Source organism: Dreissena polymorpha, chromosome 2 (assembly GCF_020536995.1).
Source record: "Dreissena polymorpha isolate Duluth1 chromosome 2, UMN_Dpol_1.0, whole genome shotgun sequence".
Lineage (NCBI taxonomy): Eukaryota > Metazoa > Mollusca > Bivalvia > Myida > Dreissenidae > Dreissena > Dreissena polymorpha.
The window spans coordinates 98,286,819-98,306,115 of NC_068356.1; the positions used below are offsets into that span (position 1 = coordinate 98,286,819).

Sequence of the window (19,297 nt, forward strand, 5' to 3'; positions counted from 1 at the left end):
GGTAGCCTTGTTCTAAGCCTATTTATGCCTACCGTCTAGAAAAAAGGCCTTTTGGCAAACAGCGTAGACCCATATGAGACGCCATATGATGCGGGGTATCATCAGGGTCTGCGCTGTTTGCTTAAATGAATTTCTGTAAGAAATATTCTAAATATAGAAATAAATATACTAGACATCCCTAATTTTGGAAATAAATTAATCCAATTAAGAAGAATGGGAGAGTCCACTAGGCATAAATGGGTTAATACAAGTGTCATCCTAGGTTAGCCTTAGCAGCTTGCACAAATAATGTGTTACTACTCATTAATCTTCGTTTAGAAAAACTTGAGTACAGCAACATAAATGCAGTTCAATTGCACAAATAATTATATATCATGTTAAAACACAATATTTTGTGCATTTCCTTTAACACTTTCCGCCTTAAGTTTATTTTTGTTTATAAGAAGCTTCCTTTAAACAAGCAAGACCTGTTTTTGTGAAACACAATGCCCCTACTTTGCAGAAAATCAATGGACCGGAAAAACTAACACTTAATCTGTAAGTCATGTGAAAAAACTCACATACTAAAATTCAGCTAAATATCTGCAAGCATTTCCTAAGAAACCTCCAGAAAACGGATATTATAGAGAAATTTTCTAAGTCTACGGCCCATAACTTTGCCAACAAGAAACCGTCAGAGACGGGTGATGCTCCCCAAAGGTTTTTTTGTCACAATATTGCACTATATATTCAGATAAAAGGAAACGTCTTGAGGGCACAGTAGTTTGAAGGACAATGATTTTTTATAGAAAATTTCAAAGGGCCATAACTCTGTGAAAAATCATCCGACCAGAACCCGCTGATAATGTGCACATCTCCTCTTGGTAGTGAAGCTTCCCATAAAGTTTCATTGACTTCCAGTCATTAGTTGCCGAGAAATAGCCCGGACAAGAATTGCACTATATGTACAGTTAATGGAAAATTTCAAAGGGCCATAACTCTATGAAAAATCATCCGACCAGAACCCGCTTAAACTAGATTTTTGGAAAAAAGGGACTTCCTTTAAACAAAAAATACCATTAAAGCAGAAAGTGTCGTCCCTGATTAGCCTGTGCAGTCCGCACATGCATTATGCCCAACTTTCACAGAACAAGACACAAATATATGACATCATTGTACTCACTGTGACAAACTTGTTACAGAAATGAGTCATCAACAACAAATTATTACAGGTTTAAAGCAATGTCAAGAACGCAAAATACACAGTTAAAACAGTAACATTACTTTTTTAAGTGACCTTGCAAATAAGTAAATGAAGATAGACATCACTAGTCAGTGCACTTTTGAAAAATAAAAATAAACAGTTTAACATCTTTAATTTCTTACAGTTTATATAAAACAAACAAAAGACTTCAGAGATGAATAACCTCTAATAACAACCAAAGATAAAAAAATAACAAAAAGTATATGCCAAATGCCTATCAATATACACACAAGTTCTGACATTTTTTTATAAACACATGTTTCATCAATGGTGCTTTTATGTAAACTTGGTGAATTTACAATTCATAACATATACACATTAAATGATCCATACAAATACAAGAACAGACAATATCTATTTTATACATTTTGTACATTTTTAGAATGAGCAGAAATGAGAACATTTTATTGAATTGGTCAATGTCAACATTGCGAAAATTAATGATCATATAACACACATATGGTTTAATATGCTTGCCAATACAAAATGACTTAGCTGCCACATACAACATGAGAATGCATTCAATACTTGTACAACTACATTCAAATTTTACTTACAGATTTGACTATTTTTGTTTCACACTAACAATTGTAGAGACAGTTATAAAGATGTTAGTCACAGTTTCAACTATTATAATTACAAAGTCATAAGAATTTAAGGTATGCAGGTTTTTCAAGAGTAAATGTTGCTTCTAACGTAATAACGCATCTCCTAACATCAAATATTGGTCAAAGACCATGACAAATTCTTATTAACTACCAACAACCATAAGTACACAGTTTGTTTTTGTTCATCTGTGAATGGAAAATATTGCATTTAACAAAACTGATGCCTTAACGTTGTGTTTAGTGGCCAAAAGTGAACAAATGAATTTGAAGATACTTTGAATGCCATAGCAAGTTTCACTGACTGAAATAATACATTTTCTGTGATATTTTATATTGACCACTTTACACTGGACTAAGAAATGTATCCAACAGTGTATCCATCCCTTCAATACATCCTCCAAAGTCATTGCTATTTTCAATAGTATCCTCCTTGATAACTTCCCCTGTAGTTTGGATTGTGTCCGCCGCGGTTGTATCCACCTCGACTGTAACTGCCCCGGTTGTCCTGGTAACCGTGCTGACCCCTTTGACCCTGATTCCCATGGTAATCACGGTTGTCTGCATGACTGTAGCTACCCCTAAACATAACATTATTACGGTATTTTAATATATTAGTTCAATAAGTTAAGTACCTTCTTTTTGTTACATTTTCAGTGGGAATACAACTTCTAGAAAACAAATATGTCAAAGTGCTTTTTTATATAATTTCAGTAGGAATACAACTAGGATTTAACATTAGCACTTACTCTTAAAAAAATCATCTTGGATTTTAAGAATTCTGGTATTACTATAAGCATTTAACTTTGATGTGTAACAGTATTACACTTGCCTATTTTCTTATATATTCATTTCACATTTAAATGGGCAAAATTAAGGTTGTGTCTGTATTTCAGTTCAGAATAAATTTGCAAAAGTAACCATAATGTATTTTCACCATTCTTCAACTTTATTCAGTTGATGTTTTTCCAAACTGTTTGGAACTACTTAATCACATGTCAATGTTATTACAAACACAATACAATGTACCCTTTCATGTACAGCCTACCTATTTCCACCGCCATATCTTTTGTCTCCATGGCGACTGTCTCCATAACGACTGTCACCTTGGTGATAGTCCCTGTTCCTGTTGTAGTCACGGTCACGTTCATGGGATCTGTCACGGTCATTTGAGCTGCTGCTGATAGAACAGGAACAGTTGTGTTCATTTTGTTGTCCCAAATAAGCCTATGCATTTTGCAAAAGCTAATCAGAGACGACACTTTCCGTCCACTTTAATTTTTCATTTAACAAAGTCTTCAAAATAACAAGGGCTGTTTGTAAAACATGCATGCCCCCCATATGGGCTGTCAGTTGTAGTGGCAGCCATTGTGTGAATACATTTTTTGTCACTGTGACCTTGACCATTGACCTAGTGACCTGAAAATCAATAGGGGTCATCTGCCAGTCATGATCAATGTACCTATGAAGTTTCATGATCCTAGGCCTAATTATTCTTGAGTTATCATCAGGAAACCATTTTACTGTTTCGAGTCACTGTGACCTTGACCTTTGACCTACAGACCTGAAAATTAATAGGGGTCATCTTCCAGTCATGATCAATGTACCTATGAAGTTTCATGATCCTAGGCGTAATAATTCTTGAGTTATCATCCGAAAACCATTTTACTATTTCGAGTCTCTGTGACCTTGACCTTTGACCTAGTGACCTGAAAATCAATAAGGGTTATCTGCCAGTCATGATCAATGTACCTATGAAGTTTCATAATCCTAGACGTAAGCATTCTTGAGTTATCATCCAGAAACCATTTTACTGTTTCGAGTCACTGTGACCTTTGACTTTTGACTTAGTGACCTGAAAATCAATAGGGGTCATCTGCCAGTCATGATCAATGTTCCTATGAAGTTTCATGATCCTAGGCGTAAGCATTCTCGAGTTATCATCCGGAAACCATTTAACTATTTCGAGTCACTGTGACCTTTGACTTTTGACCAAGTGACCTGAAAATCAATCTATATAGGGGTCATCTGCGAGTCATGATCAATGTACCTATGAAGTTTCATGATCCTAGGCCTAAGCATTCTTGAGTTATCGTCCGGAAATCATTTTACTATTTCAATCACTTTGACCTTGACCTTTGACCAAGTGACCTGAAAATCAATAGGGGTCATCTGCCAGTCATGATCAATGTACCTATGAAGTTTCATGATCCTAGGCCTAAGTGTTCTTGAGTTTTCATCCAGAAACCATCTGGTGGACAGACTGACGGACGGACCAACCGACAGACATGTGCAAAACAATATACCCCCTCTTCTTCGAAGGGGGGCATAAAAATCCAGGCTGGGCAGAAAGTGTCGTTCCTGATAATCCTTTTGAAACTGCACAAGCTAATCTAGAATGACACGCATGCATTCTGCCCAGTTTTCCCAAAACATGGCTTATTTCTTTATCTTTTCTCAATAAAGGAATGCAACTGACGCAAATAGAAGCAATATTTTGAGAATGCAAACAAAAAACCATTACCATTCAATGAACTACTAGATTAATAAAAATAATTCCAGTTGATACAGTATACCCTTTGGAACAGATTTAAATGGGTCACCTCACTCAATACTTCTAGATTATTGTTTTGTTGTTTTTCATAAATCTTGAAAATTCCAGAGCAAGCCTATTTTATACTTAATCAAAATGACTTAGTCAGTCAACTCGCCTGTTAGATTCATGTGATCTATTGTCATGACGATAGCGCTCCTCGGACCTCCTGTGATCCTGGTTGCTATTGTGGCGATCACGTGACCTCTCACTGGAGTCTCTTGAACGCTGCCTGTCATCATAGGAACCTCTGCTTTCTTCTGATCGCCTTCCACTTCCATGTTCACTGGAACGACGATCGTGAGATCTTTCTGCAGAATTACGCGAATCTCGATGCTCATCTGAATTATTCTTGTTTGAGTCAGACAGGGATTTTTCTTTGGATTGGCTTTCTTTGTCTCCAACCTCTGACTGGACCTTTATTGGTTCACTAAGTGACAGATGTTCAGACTGGTCCGATTTCTTGCCGACCTCCTCCTTTGAAATAGAACAAATAGGTTTGTAATGCAAGAGAATATTGATCTACTGCGGCCTTTAATTATGGGAAATATATATATATTATATTATATTTAAAGAAAAAAACTTAAGATTTATAACAACACTAGTAAACAAGTGTAAAGAAATTGGCAAAAATGTACCTCAGTCTTCTCATCTGATTCTAGGACATTTATCTTTTCATCTGTTTGCATCTCGCTAATCTCTTCAATTTGACTTTCTTCAGGCTTTTCAGTTGCTTCTTTAATAACAGGTTCTGGCTCCCTAGCAACAACATTAGCATCAGGTGCTTCAGATTCTTTCATACTCGCATCTTCAGCCATCCCATCCACAATATCATCAGCACTTTCTTCAGCAACATCGTCAACATTTATCGAAGACACTGACTCTTCATTGTTCAAATTGTCTACATCTTTTCTTGATTCTTCAATGCTGACTTCCATTTTCTCTGTTGTTTCATTAACAGCGTCTTCTTCTTTATCAACTCCATCCTTAACGGTGGCATTTATCAGCTGTTCAGCTTGTCTAGCTTCTTTGTGATCTTTTGTCTTGTTTTCAGTTTCAAGTTGGTGGTCAGTATCATCTTCAGCCAAATCAATAACCTCTTTCAAATCCCGCTTCATTTTCTTGGTTTGTTCTTCTTTTTCAGTGACATTTATCAGCTGTTCAGCTTGTCTAGCTTCTTTGTGATCTTCTGTCTTGTTTTCAGTTTCAAGTTGATGGTCAGTATCATCTTCAGCCAAATCAATAACCTCTTTCAAATCCAGCTTCATTTCCTTGGTTTGTCCTTCTTCATCATGATCAGTTGTCACATTCTCTTCTGCTGGTATCAGTTTGATAATTCCTTGAATTTCAGCAAACTCAGTTTTGTTTTCAGTTTTATATTCCTGTTTCAAGTTATCTTCATTCCTGACCTCATTTATCTCAGTTTTCTTATCCCTTCCTTCAATAACATTTTTAGCTTCATCAACAGCAAACACAGCCTCTTTATCCTCGATTTGTTCCTTGTCTACATCGCCTTTAAACTTAGATTCACCAACATTAGGCACATCATTTGTATCTGTCATTTTCATGTTAGGCTTATCTTTATCTTCAGTTTTATCTTCAGTGATATCTATGACATTAAGAATTTTTTCCTTGCTTAATAGAACTTCTTTTGTCAGGTTGATAACATTGGCAAATCGTGATTCTGGTCTTGTTTTCTGCAATGCTCGAGATTTTGACTTTGGACCAGGGCGACCTGAAGAAATAAGAAGAAAATGTTTGTTGAAAATTCAAAATCTATGATGCAAACTTTTAATGAATCTATGGTTATATGAAACTTAGGATGGAATGTTTAAAAAAAAATGGGCATCAAATGCTTGAGGTGAAATCTTAAGATTGTGTGTGTAAAAAAAGGTTAATAATCAACTTAAAAGTGAAAGAACTATTTATACTATTTGAAAACATGTTAATTTAGATAGACATTGGTATGAACAATTCTGAGAATTAAGTTCTATAATACATTACTCCAGCTTTTTGCCAAATAGTTGTGTAAATACAGACCATGGGAGATATAAAACATTGATGAGTCAGGATTGATAATATTTGTTGGTTTCCATAGATTATCGATTTTTATTCAAAAGTGATCAAGAAATCAATATTTTCAGGAGTTGTATTGTGTATTAATTGGGGAACCAGAAAACAAAACTGAACAATGAACTATTTCAAAAATGTTAACAGTTATTTTCCATTCTTTAAAACAGTGAATACTCAATTTTAAATAACTGACATTTGATTGCTTACCACAGGAAAGTATACAATAAATGAGCCTTTATCTGCAAAAACTCAAAAACTCTGCTCAATCCTGTGAGTAAAGTTCCGTCCCAGATAAGCCTGTGCAGTCCACACAAGCCAGCCTGTGCAGTCCACACAAGCCAGCCTGTGCAGTCCACACAAGCCAAAGACTGGATTTTCATATAGAAGAGACTTCCTTTAAATGCTAAATTTCTGTAAAAGCAGTGTCCCCCATGATAAGCCAATGCAGACTGCACAGGCTTATCTTGGATGACACTACCCACATGCATTAAGCCCATTTTTCCCAAAACCAGGTTCAAACTAGAGCTTTGTCACAGACCTGAAGAATACCCCCACATCTCGCATTGACACAGAATATTTTGCATGTTGTCTTCACATAAAACAGCAGACACCATGCTCAATGTTTAATACCCACTAAGTGACCCCATGACCTAGTTTTTGACCCGGAATGGCCCATTTTGAACTTTACCTTCACATCATCTAGATACAACTTCTGACCAAGTGTGGTGAAGCTTGGATGAAAACTACTTGAATTAGAGAGCAGACACCATGCTGAATGTTTAAAACGCACTTAGTGACCCCTTGACCTAGTTTTTTTACCCAGCATGACCCATATTCGAACTTCACCTTGACATAATCTAGATACATCTGACCAAGTTTGGTAAAGATCGGATGAAAACAACTTGAATTAGAGAGCGGACACTTAATACGGACCGACCGAACGACAGACAGACAAGCTCACTCCTATATATCCCCCTAAACTTCGTTTGTGGGGGTATAATAATAGTATTTCTCTACAACTTACTCATAAACTCTGGTTTCTTCTGTACCAGTCCCAAGACTCCTAGCACCGAACTGTCAGAGCTCTTCTCTGCATCTGGAATACAGACCAGGAATGAACATTAGCAAGAGACAACTAGGCAGCAAAAATGTTTGAGGACTCCTTAAGATTTCCTTAGACCATGGCACAATGAATATTTAAAGAACAAAGGCGGGCATACATGGGTAGTTTGGAAGCAAGAATACACGGGCTTGGTCTGATGCTTGAGATAAGTACTAGAATTTATTTTCCTCAAATCTGAGAGAACATGACGACTCACCAGAAATTGTGGATGTTATGCAATCAAATCCAAACTAGGCAAATTTTTACAGGACAGTAGGCCCTGTAAAATGGAAAAAAATTCAGGACCTCCTCTTTTTTTACAGGACCTACCTGCTACAGAATATAATAGTAAAACAAGAGCACAGCATAACGGGTGCCACGCTCGGCTACGAAAGCTTGTCAGAATTTATTTTTTTATAGGTCAGTGACCTTGACCTTTGACCTAGTGACCCAAAAATGGATGTGGTGTGTAGAACTCATCAAGGTGCATCTTCATATGAAGTTTCAGAATTGTAGGTGGAAGCACTTTGATTTTAGAGCCTATGATAAAGTTTTATATTAGAGGTCACAGTGACCTTGACCTTTGACCTAGTGACCCAAAAATGGGTGTGGCGTGTAGAACTCATCAAGGTGCATCTACATATGAAGTTTCAAAGTTGTAGGTGGAAGCACTTTGACTTTAGAGCCTATGTTAAAGTTTTATATAAGAGGTCACAGTGACCTTTGACCTAGTGACCCAAAAATGGGTGTGGCATGTAGAACTCATCAAGGTGCATCTACACATGAAGTTTCAAAGTTGTAGGTGGAAGCACTTTGATTTTAGAGCCAATGTTCAGGATTTAGCATTACACCTACGGCGGACGGGAGGCGACGAGCCGGCTATGACAATACCTCGGGTTTTCTCCGAAATCTGCCGAGCTAATAACTTGGTATCATTTCTGGAATCAAGGTGTTTATGATATACAATGATAAATGATTTAAAAGCTATTAATTTCAAGGTCACACATTTGTATCTGACGTTAACTAATAATACACGCTTTACATGGTACTAGTCTTGTTTAGTTAAAACATATCCAAGAAATGATAGAAGAATCAGAACATTTTCCAAAACGAAACTATCCGATACTTGTTTACCTAAGCTACGCTTGGCGACCAGGTCAGATAGGAGTCTAGTCAATACGGCCTAAACCGACGATGGCCTTGATAAATGACACCAGCCTTTTTCACAAATGGACATTGAAAGACAATATAATAACGGTTCGAATGACAATGATCATTTTTATACATAACTATTGCTATTACAACCACACTAATTGATATTTGTATCATTTAATAATCAGATTTATGATTATCTTGTTAAGCGACTAGCCCGTCAGGGATTTGGACCGTCCTGACCCGCATTCGTAAGATACACAAAAATGGACCAATCAGGTGCCCTCGGAAAAATTCCGTCTGCAGAAAGAGCGTTGGTGCGGAAAAGCATGTGTATAAAGACACTATCGCTATTTTTGCAACTCAGAAAACTTTCAGAGCCATAAACAAACTAATGCAAACCAACAAATTTGTTCTCTCTTTTTTTTCGGGACAATCGGTCATGTAAATTTAATCGACAGAACATGTTTCGCTGTAAAGTGTAATCCCAGATTAGCCTCTGTAGTCTGCTCTGGCCAATCAGGGACAAGTCTTTCCGCCTAGACAAGATGTTTTATTTAGAACAGACATCCTCTAAATCAAACAAGAGATGTGTTTGTCAGAAACACAATGCCCCCTACTGCGCTGCTTTGAAGCCATATATTTGACTTTTAACCTTGAAGGATGACCTTGACCTTTCACCACTCAAAATGTGCAACTCCATGAGATACACATGCATGCCAAATATCAAGTTGCTATCTTCAATATTGCAAAAGTTATGACAAAGGTTTAAGTTTTGGGACAGAATGACAGAAAGACAGGCCAAAAACAATATACCCGTGATCGTTCAATCCCAGGGCATACAAATTAAAAAAAAGCGAAGTATTATCCTTGATTAGGCTAATCTCGGGCAATACCTCACGCACATGAATTGAGTGAGGCTCAAGATAATTTAACAGTATTATCAAAGTACTGCACAGCTCTACCTTTCATGGCTGTGGCCGTGTCATCAGAGTCCTCCATGGTGTCAGGCTTGCTGGTGTAGCACACAGCCTTTGTACAGAACACCAGGTGGTTGGCTGAAACAGAACACAACATATAGATACGGAACAACCCATATTAATATAGAACACCAGGTGGTTGGCTGAAACAGAAAACAACATATAGATACGGAACAACCCATATCAATATAGAACACTGGGTGGTTGGCTGAAACAAAACAACACATTCCAAGCTTTACAACAAGAGTGCCATGATGGCCCTGAATTGCTCACCTGACTAACCTTGCTACATCAACTTAAATTCTATCAGACCCGTATAAAATCCCAAGCCATATTTCATCAATTAATACATTCTGACAAAATTTCATTAAGACGTGATGAAAACTGTGACCTCTTTCATCTCCACAAGGTTTTACTAGATTTGGCCCGATGACCTAATTTTTGACCTCAGATGACCCATATACAATCCAAAATCAGATATTATCAAGATAAACATTCTGACCATATTTCATTAAGATCAGATGAAAACTATGACCTCTATTGTCTACACAAAGTTTTTCTATTATTTGACCTAGTGACCTAGTTTTTAAACCCAGATGAACCAAATACAATTCCAACCCAGATTTCATCAAGACAAACATTCTGACCTAATTTCATAAATATTGGATGAAAACTGTGACCTCTATTGTCTACACAAGGTTTTTCTACAATTTGACCTAGTGACCTAATTTTTGACCCCAGATGACCCAAATACTATCCCAACCCAGATTTCCTCAAGATAAACATTCTGACCAAATTTCATACAGATTGGATGAAAACTGTGACCTCTATTGTCTACACAAGGTTTTTCTATTATTTGACCTAGTGACCTAGTTTTTGACCCCGAAGACCCAAATACAATCCCAACCCAGATTTCATCAAGATAAACATTCTGACCAATTTTCATAAAGATTGGATGAAAACTGTGACCTCTATTGTCTACACAAACAAATTGTTGATGGACGGATGCACGCACACACAACGGACGCCGGACATCACAAGGTCACATAAGCTCACCATGTCCTTTCGTAAAAGGTGAGCTAAAAACGGGCTCACCAAAAAAGAGTAGAACACTGAACAAGAGCACAGCCTTGCGGGTGCAGACCGCTCATCTATTTTTCTTTTTAAAGGTGTAGGGACCTATCTCAATTTCAATCACAAAGGAGGGAGGGGTGGAGTGGAGAGGGGTGTATAGTGTGGAGGTGTGGTCATTTATTACCAGGGATCATATTTTCCGGCAACATTAATCGGTCCGGATATAAATGGGGAAAAGTATCCGAAAATGTGTATCCGAAACCATGACAAATTACGTTAAAATATATACCATTGATTTTGCCATTCATGAAGGTGGTATAATACATGTACAAGTAAAATTCCCGTAGGCATTTTTTTTAACGGAACGAGTTTTCTCAACTGGTTTTATCATTTGGTATTACATTGTTGTTTCGTGTGCTGTTTTATCAGACTTTTTTCATCGTTGTCAATATTATTAATCTGTGTAAGACTATACCGATGTTTTAAATTGTTGTCGACTCGATAATATCTTACAAACATGCACTAAAGCAAACAAAAGTCTGTGCGTAAGTTGGCTACTGACAACAACAAACCAAATAATTAAGAAATAATTTGTTGTCAAATAACCCACGTCCGATAGTTTAGATGCGTAGGGATTTAATCACGAGAGCGAAGCATTTGAAACCACGCATCTAATTTTCCGGTCGTGAGTTATTCAACAACAAAGTATAAAGTACACAAATTATTTCGATTCTAACACAGTTTTACTTAAGATTTATTCAATGTATATTATTTTTCTAGTGTACTATTTTAAGTGAAGTTCCGCCCATAAAATAACTTTCGGCTGTTCTGTCGATCAGATCCGCGACTTTCATTCATAATTATATTACCGGATTATTACGCTGGTGGAAAATGTATCGGCATGTTTTGTTTAGTTACAGCGCGTGCATTCAGCCGCGTCTTTTCGGATGCGTTTTTAATCCGCTGTTCATAAGTTTTTGATTCTTGGTCTGACGTGCAATAAACCGGTCCTGACCGGTTTAGAGACTGCAGCGAATAATTTATCACACCTAATCGAGATAAGAATGTCATTAGGGTGTGTTAGCATGTACACTGTGTAATCGATTTCATGACATGGGAATTTTAATAGCAAATAGAATCGGACCGACTGTTTGGGATTTTCAATCGGTCTTTCATGACCCCAATCGGTCTAGGACCGACAAAACCGAAAAAAATATGATCCCTGTTTATTACATTATCTCCAAAAATGCCAAAAAAATGCACAAAAAAAATAAATATTTTTTTTGGGGGGGGGGGGATTCTTGGGTGGGATGGTTGGACGGTATTTCAAAAATAAAATAATAAAAATAAATATTTGTGTTTTTTAACCATGTATGAAACAAGGGCTGTTTGTAAAACATGCATGCCCCCCATATGGGCTGTCCGTTGTAGTGGCAGCCATTGTGTGAATACGATTTTTGTCACTGTGACCTTGACCTTTGACCTAGTGACCTGAAAATCAACAGGGGTCATCTGCGAGTCACGATCAATGTACCTATGAAGTGTCATGATCCTAGGCAAAAGCCTTCTTGAGTTATCATCCGAAAATCATTTTACTATTTCGGGTCACCGTGACCTTGACCTTTGACCTTGTGACCTCAAAATCAAAAGGGGTCATCTGCAAGTCATGATCAATCTACCTATGAAGTTTCATGATCCTAGGCGTATGCGTTCTTGAGTTATCATCCGAAAACCATTTTACTATTTCGGGTCACAGTGACCTTGACCTTTGACCTAGTGACCTCAAAATCAATAGGGGTCATCTGCGAGTCATGATCAATCTACCCATGAAGTTTCATGATCCTAGGCGTATGCGTTCTTGAGTTATCATCCGGAAACCATTTTACTATTTCGGGTCACCGTGACCTTGACCTTTGACCTAGTGACCTCAAAATTAATAGGGGTCATCTGCGAGTCATGATCAATCTACCCATGAAGTTTCATGATCCTAGGCGTATGCGTTCTTGAGTTATCATCCGGAAACCATTTTACTATTTCGGGTCACCGTGACCTTGACCTTTGACCTTGTGACCTCAAAATCAATAGCGGTCATCTGCAAGTCATGATCAATCTACCTATGAAGTTTCATGATCCTAGGCGTATGCGTTCTTGAATTATCTTCCGAAAACCATTTTACTATTTCGGGTCACCATGACCTTGACCTTTGACCTAGTGACCTCAAAATCAATAGGGGTCATCTGCGAGTCATGATCAATCTACCCATGAAGTTTCATGATCCTAGGCGTATGCGTTCTTGAGTTATCATCCGGAAACCATTTTACTATTTCGGGTCACCGTGACCTTGACCTTTGACCTAGTGACCTCAAAATCAATAGGGGTCATCTGCGAGTCATGATCAATCTACCCATGAAGTTTCATGATCCTAGGCGTATGCGTTCTTGAGTTATCATCCGGAAACCATTTTACTATTTCGGGTCACCGTGACCTTGACCTTTGACCTAGTGACCTCAAAATTAATAGGGGTCATCTGCGAGTCATGATCAATCTACCCATGAAGTTTCATGATCCTAGGCGTATGCGTTCTTGAGTTATCATCCAGAAACCATTTTACTATTTCGGGTCACCGTTACCTTGACCTTTGACCTAGTGACCTCAAAATCAATAGGGGTCATCTGCGAGTCATGATCAATCTTCCCATGAAGTTTCATGATCCTAGGCGTACGCTTTCTTGAGTTATCATCCGGAAACCATTTTACTATTTCGGGTCACCGTGACCTTGACCTTTGACCTAGTGACCTTAAAATCTATAGGGGTCATCTGCAAGTCATGATCAATGTACCTATGAAGTTTCATGATCCTAGGCCCAAGCGTTCTTGAGTTATCGTCTGACAACCACCTGGTGGACGGACAGACCGACCGACAGACCGACATGAGCAAAGCAATATACCCCCTCTGTACGAAGGGGGGCATAAAAAACAAGAGATGTGTTTGTCAGAAACACAATGCCTCCTATTGCGCCGCTTTGATTTTATTTTTATTTTTTTACCTTTGACCTTGAAGGATGACCTTGACCTTGAACTTCCACCACTCAAAATGTGCAGCTTTATGAGAAGGCCACTTTGAAATATTTTATTTTTTTGACCTTTGACCTTGAAGGATGACCTTGACCTTGAAGGATGACCTTGACCTTGAACTTCCACCACTCAAAATGTGCAGCTTCATGATAACCCCGCTTTGAAATTATTAATTTTTTGACCTTTGACCTTGAAGGATGACCTTGACCTTGAAGAATGACCTTGACCTTGAACTTCCACCACTCAAAATGTGCAGCTTCATGAGAACGCCGCTTTGATTTTTTATTGACCTTGAAGGATGACCTTGACCTTGAACTTCCACCACTCAAAATGTGCAGCTTCATGAGATACACATGCATGCCAAATATCAAGTTGCTATCTTCAATATTAAAAAAGTTATGGCCAATGTTTAAGTTTTCGGACGAACAGACGCCATATATTTGACATTTTACCTTGAAGGATGACCTTCGTCTCCACCTTTCACCACTCAAAATGTTCAGCTCCATGAGATACACACGCATGCCAAATATCAAGTTGCTATCTTCAATACTGAAAAAGTTATGGCCAATGTTAAAGTTTTCGGACGGACAGACACCATAAATTTGACAATTGACCTTGAAGGATGACCTAGACCTTTCACCACTCAAAATGTGCAGCTCCATGAGATACACATGCATGCCAAATATAAAGTTGCTATCTTAAAAAGTGAAAAAGTTATGGCCAATGTTAAAGTTAAAGACGGACAGACAGACTGACTGACACTGACAGACAGTTCAACTGCTATATGCCGCCCTACCGGGGGGTGGGGGGGGGGCATAAAAAATATTTTTTTAGGGTGGGGGTGGGGGGTATAGTGTGAGGGTGTGGTGGTCATTTATTAGATGATCTTTAATTAAACAAAAAATAATGGGGGGGATTGAGGGGGATTGGGGGGGGAGCGCGGGGGGATGGTTTGGACGGAGTCAATTGTGGTATGTCAGGTAAAAGTTGTTTTGTCAAAGTATCAATTGAATCTAATCATAAAGAAGTTTTGGCAATTTTAGCAAAATTTAATAATTTGACCTTGAGAGTCAAGGTCATTCAAAGGTCAAGGTAAAATTCAACTTGCCAGGTAAAGTACCCTCATGATAGCATGAAAGTATTTAAAGTTTAAAAGCAATAGCCTTGATACTTTAGAAGTAAAGTGGATCTAAACACAAAATGTAACCATATACTCCAAGTTATTAAGTCAAAAAAGGGCCATAATTCCGTAAAAATGACAAACAGAGTTATGCAACTTGTCCTTTACTGTCCCCTTATGATAGTTTGCGAGTGTTCCAAGTATGAAAGCAATATCTATGATACTTTAGGGGTAAAGTGGACCAAAACACAAAACTTAACCAAATTTTCAAGTATAAAGGGCCCATAATTTCGTCAAAATGCCAGTCAGAGTTACATAACTTTGCCTGCACAGTCCCCTTACGATAGTTAGTAAGTGTTGCTAGTATGAAAGCAATGGCTTTGATACATAGGAAAAAAGTGGACCTAAACACAAAACTTAACCAAATTTTCAATTTTCTAAGTATAAAAATGGCACATAATTCCGTCAAAATGCCAGTCAGAGTTACATTACTTTGCCTGCACAGTCCCCTTATGCTAGTCAGTAAGTGTTGCAAGTATGAAAGCAATAGCTTCAATACTTAAGGAATAAAATGGACCTAAACACAAAACTTAACCAAAATTTTAAATTTTTTTAAGTACAAAAAGGGCACATAATTCTGTCAAAATGCAAGCCAGAATTATCTAACTTTGCCTGCCCAGTCCCCTCATGATAGTAAGTAAGTGTACCAAGTTTGAATGCAATAGCATTGATACTTTATGAGAAAAGTGTACCTAAACGCCGACTCCAAGGTGATGACAATAGCTCATAATTTTTTATCTCAAAAAATAGATGAGCTAAAAAGATTTGTTCTCACTGTCATTTAAAGCGAGTAAAGGCCAAACCACAGATCATCCCAAACGCTCACCTAGCTTATTCCCATATCTGGTTGAGAATCCACAGGCGCAGTACAGGGCTTGTTGCGCCGGCCTTTCCCAGGGGATGTTCAGGTTGAGGCTGGACATCTGACCAGAATGGAAGCCCAGCATGTGGTTGGCGTAGGCTACACTGCAGCTGGTCGCAAACCGACACATGGAGCAGTGGATGAACTTCCTGTAAGCAGTCAATATCACAGAGGTGAGATTTTGGAATCCCTTTATGGGAAGGCACTATCCCTACACAAGTCCCCTTTGAGGGCTCATATACAGATAGTAAATAGATCCGGAAGTTAAGTTCCTTCTTTGAATATTGACATCAAAAGGAAAAGAAATCAGACCTTTGAAGAACCCAATATGGTAACTATGTTTGTTTAGCACATTTTCAACACACAAAATCATTGTTGTTATTCAGCTGTGCAAATTGTAATAAAAATAACTTTCTCCTTCAAAGTGTTCAAAGAAACCTATATCCAAACCATTTAAGCTCACTGGATCTTTTTCTAGAACGTTTTCCATTCAAAAGTAAATGCATTTAAAATTCTGATTCACCATTAGTTTACAAGCAGATTCTAGGAAGCACATTAGAGCCTCCTTCATGGTATATACTGATCTTAACCCTTTACCACTTAGATATGTATTTTGACGCGCTTGTAGTTCCTTAGAAAAATGAATTTAATTAAAGACCTTTATTACTAGATTCAAGTTTTTAAAGACTTCATTTCCAACGCTTAGATACTGATGAGCAGCAAACAGCATAAAACCTGAACAGATTGCGAGTTACTTGCAGCCTGTTCTGGTTTTATGCTGTTTGCACATAACCATTTTCACTTTGCCTCTGAGTGGGAAAGGGTTTAGTGTCATCTCAGATTAACTCGTGCAGCCTGCGCAGGCTTATCAGGGACGACACTCCCTGCCTTAACTGTAGTTTTGTTTCAAAGAGGAATCCTACAAACGAAAATTCCATACAAGCGGCAAGTGTCGTCCCTGATTAGCCATTGTGGACTTCACAGGCTAATCTGGGATGAAACTAAGCACAAGCATTCTTAGCAGTTTTCCCAAAAAGCCGCTCATTTAATGTAGCAATTTTTACAGTAGCGACTAACACCACCTTTGCATTCATATTTGTAATACACAACTCACTTGTAATGGTCCGCAGAGGCCATGACCATCTTGCACTCGACACACTTGGCAGTCTGAGTCTCTGTTGGAAACTTCACGTCCCCGTAGTCAAGAATCTTAGAGACCGATGGAGCGTTGAGAGATTTCAGGTTAGACTTCTTCTGCCTTGCGCTGGTGTCTTGCTTACCTCCTGGAGAGAAACCTGCAACATGGGAAATATTGGTTGTAATCCATCTTAATATCAAGACATTTTTGACAAAATATCACACACTGAAGAAAATACTTGAAAATAATTGTACAAATTATATTTGTCTAGCATACTTTGTAGATTAACAAGCAAATGCGTTGAATTCCGCCAATATGCTTCTTGACACAAGTGTTATATTTGACACTCCGCTAAAAAAGCATTTTTTTAAGATACAAAGGGCCATAACTCCGTTATTAACAGATGGTGTACAATACCATTTGGCACGCATCATCCTCTAATCTTATCCATATATATACTCATACCAAATTTAAATGAAATCCGCCAAAGCACTTCCAAAAAATATGGCTCCGGACACAAAAGTGCCGGACGGACAACGCCAAAACAATATCCCTCCGCCTATGGCGGGGGATAATAACCCTGTGGTAAGGAGTATATATTAATTAACTTACTCAAGGCCACTCACCTCAATTTATAATATTGGAATATTTTATAAAATTTAGTAATTTCAAAGTTTCAACAAGTGAAAAATGTCTTACAAGTTTAAAGAGATTGGGGTATGAGACAGACCTCTTAAATTCGTTTTAAACTTGGCCAAGATATCATTCGGGTTAAAATTCTGACCAACTTTGATGAAGATTGGGCAATAAAAAAAACCTCTTGAAGCATTTCTTCAATTCGACCAAATTGCCTGGTATAAGATTCATTCAACAATCATTCCCTAAAAGTGTCCTTAAAATCTGCTTACTAGTTCATAAATAGATTTCATATAAAGAAACTGTTGAAGACAACAGACATTGATGGACAATCACCCTAGAGAATAGATCACCATGGGAACTTTGTACTCGGATGAGAACACACACATTATTATTGGATCTAAAAGATTAACACAATTAATACAACAAGGCAAACCTGTATAAGCGCCAAAATATTTATTTTGAATGTTCTTTGTACATTTCTTAATTACATTTTTACCATAAAAATATTTAAGTTCATCTATTTATACTGTTGTAGCAATCATCACATGTTACTTATACAGTATATGTCCAAGAATGATTCAAACGCATGAGGGGCATACCTGAAGCTTCCCTGTTCATCATCACATGGCAGGATTTCCTGTGATTCTTCACGTCCTGCGCGTTGAAGAACGTTAGCCTGCACAGTGGGCACTTCTTGTTTGATGTCTTGGACTGGTGTTTCAGCAGGTGCCCGTAGTACGTCTGTGTCTGGCCCCAGCCCTGGGAGACAAACTTCACATCAAAGGTTCTCAGGCAGTACAGGCAGAGGAGATTGCAGGAGGAGTCATGTTTCTGAAATAAATGTGCAAGAAGGTTTACGAAATAATAATACAAGAATGTGCAATGAAATCAGGTTCCCCAAGTTTTACCCATAAATATTGTCACTTTTATGAAATATATGTGCAACTAGGTTAACAAACAGATACAAGACAAGAGATGCGTTTGTCTGAAACACAATGCCCCCTACTGCGCCGCTTTGAAATCTTTTTTTTTTTTACCTTTGACCTTGAAGGATGACCTTGACCTTGAACTTCCACCACTCAAAATGTGCAGCTTCATGAGATACACATGCATGCCAAATATAAAGTTGCTATCTTCGATATTGCAGAAGTTATGGCAAACATTAAAAGTTGTTTTTTTCGGACGGATGGACAGACTGACATACTGTCTGACAGTTCAACTGCTATATGCCACCCTACCGGGAGGCATAAAATCTGCAATGAAATCAAAATTTCAAAGTTGTACCCAACAGTTTACTTTAATTGGGCCTTGCTCTGTGAAAAGGGGGGTTTAACGCATGTGCGTAGTGTCGTCCCATATTAGCCTGTGCAGTCTGCACAGGCTAATCAGGGACAATACTTTTTACTTCTTTGATTTTTTATGCCCCCGGTAGGGTGGCATATAGCAGTTGAACTGTCCGTCAGTCAGTATGTCAGTGTGTGTGTGTATGTGTGTATGTCAGTCTGTTCGTCCGTCCGAAAAAAAAAGCTTGAACATTGGCCATAACTTTTGCATTATTGAAGATAGAAACTTTATATTTGGC

At 38.0% G+C, this 19,297-nt stretch overlaps 1 protein-coding gene and 1 long non-coding RNA gene across 5 annotated transcripts in view; both read right to left on the bottom strand.

Moving 5' to 3' along the window:
* Positions 1-1,338: 1,338 nt before the first annotated feature.
* LOC127868199 (uncharacterized) overlaps positions 1,339-19,297 on the bottom strand; it is a 36,786-nt gene continuing 18,827 nt past the window's right edge. For 2 of the 3 annotated variants that reach the window (XM_052409853.1, XM_052409851.1), the window contains 9 exons: positions 18,315-18,546; positions 17,053-17,233; positions 15,903-16,087; positions 9,734-9,826; positions 7,539-7,610; positions 5,080-6,176; positions 4,560-4,918; positions 2,897-3,028; positions 1,339-2,429 (listed from right to left, as the gene is read on the bottom strand). In XM_052409853.1, coding sequence (XP_052265813.1) covers positions 2,267-2,429; positions 2,897-3,028; positions 4,560-4,918; positions 5,080-6,176; positions 7,539-7,610; positions 9,734-9,826; positions 15,903-16,087; positions 17,053-17,233; positions 18,315-18,546 — 2,514 coding nt within the window. In that variant the 3' untranslated portion in view covers positions 1,339-2,266. The remainder of the gene's footprint in view (positions 2,430-2,896; positions 3,029-4,559; positions 4,919-5,079; positions 6,177-7,538; positions 7,611-9,733; positions 9,827-15,902; positions 16,088-17,052; positions 17,234-18,314; positions 18,547-19,297) is intronic. The other variant, XM_052409852.1, reaches the window with a different exon arrangement.
* Positions 12,444-13,770, bottom strand: LOC127868206 (uncharacterized). 2 transcript variants are annotated; one of them, XR_008043910.1, is made up of 3 exons: positions 13,619-13,770; positions 13,018-13,313; positions 12,444-12,727 (listed from the first exon to the last, which is right to left on the bottom strand). It is a non-coding gene; the product is annotated as an uncharacterized LOC127868206 (long non-coding RNA). The 2 variants fall into 2 exon arrangements; XR_008043911.1 differs by lacking the exon at positions 13,619-13,770 and adding an exon at positions 13,453-13,609 and having other exon boundaries at positions 13,018-13,307.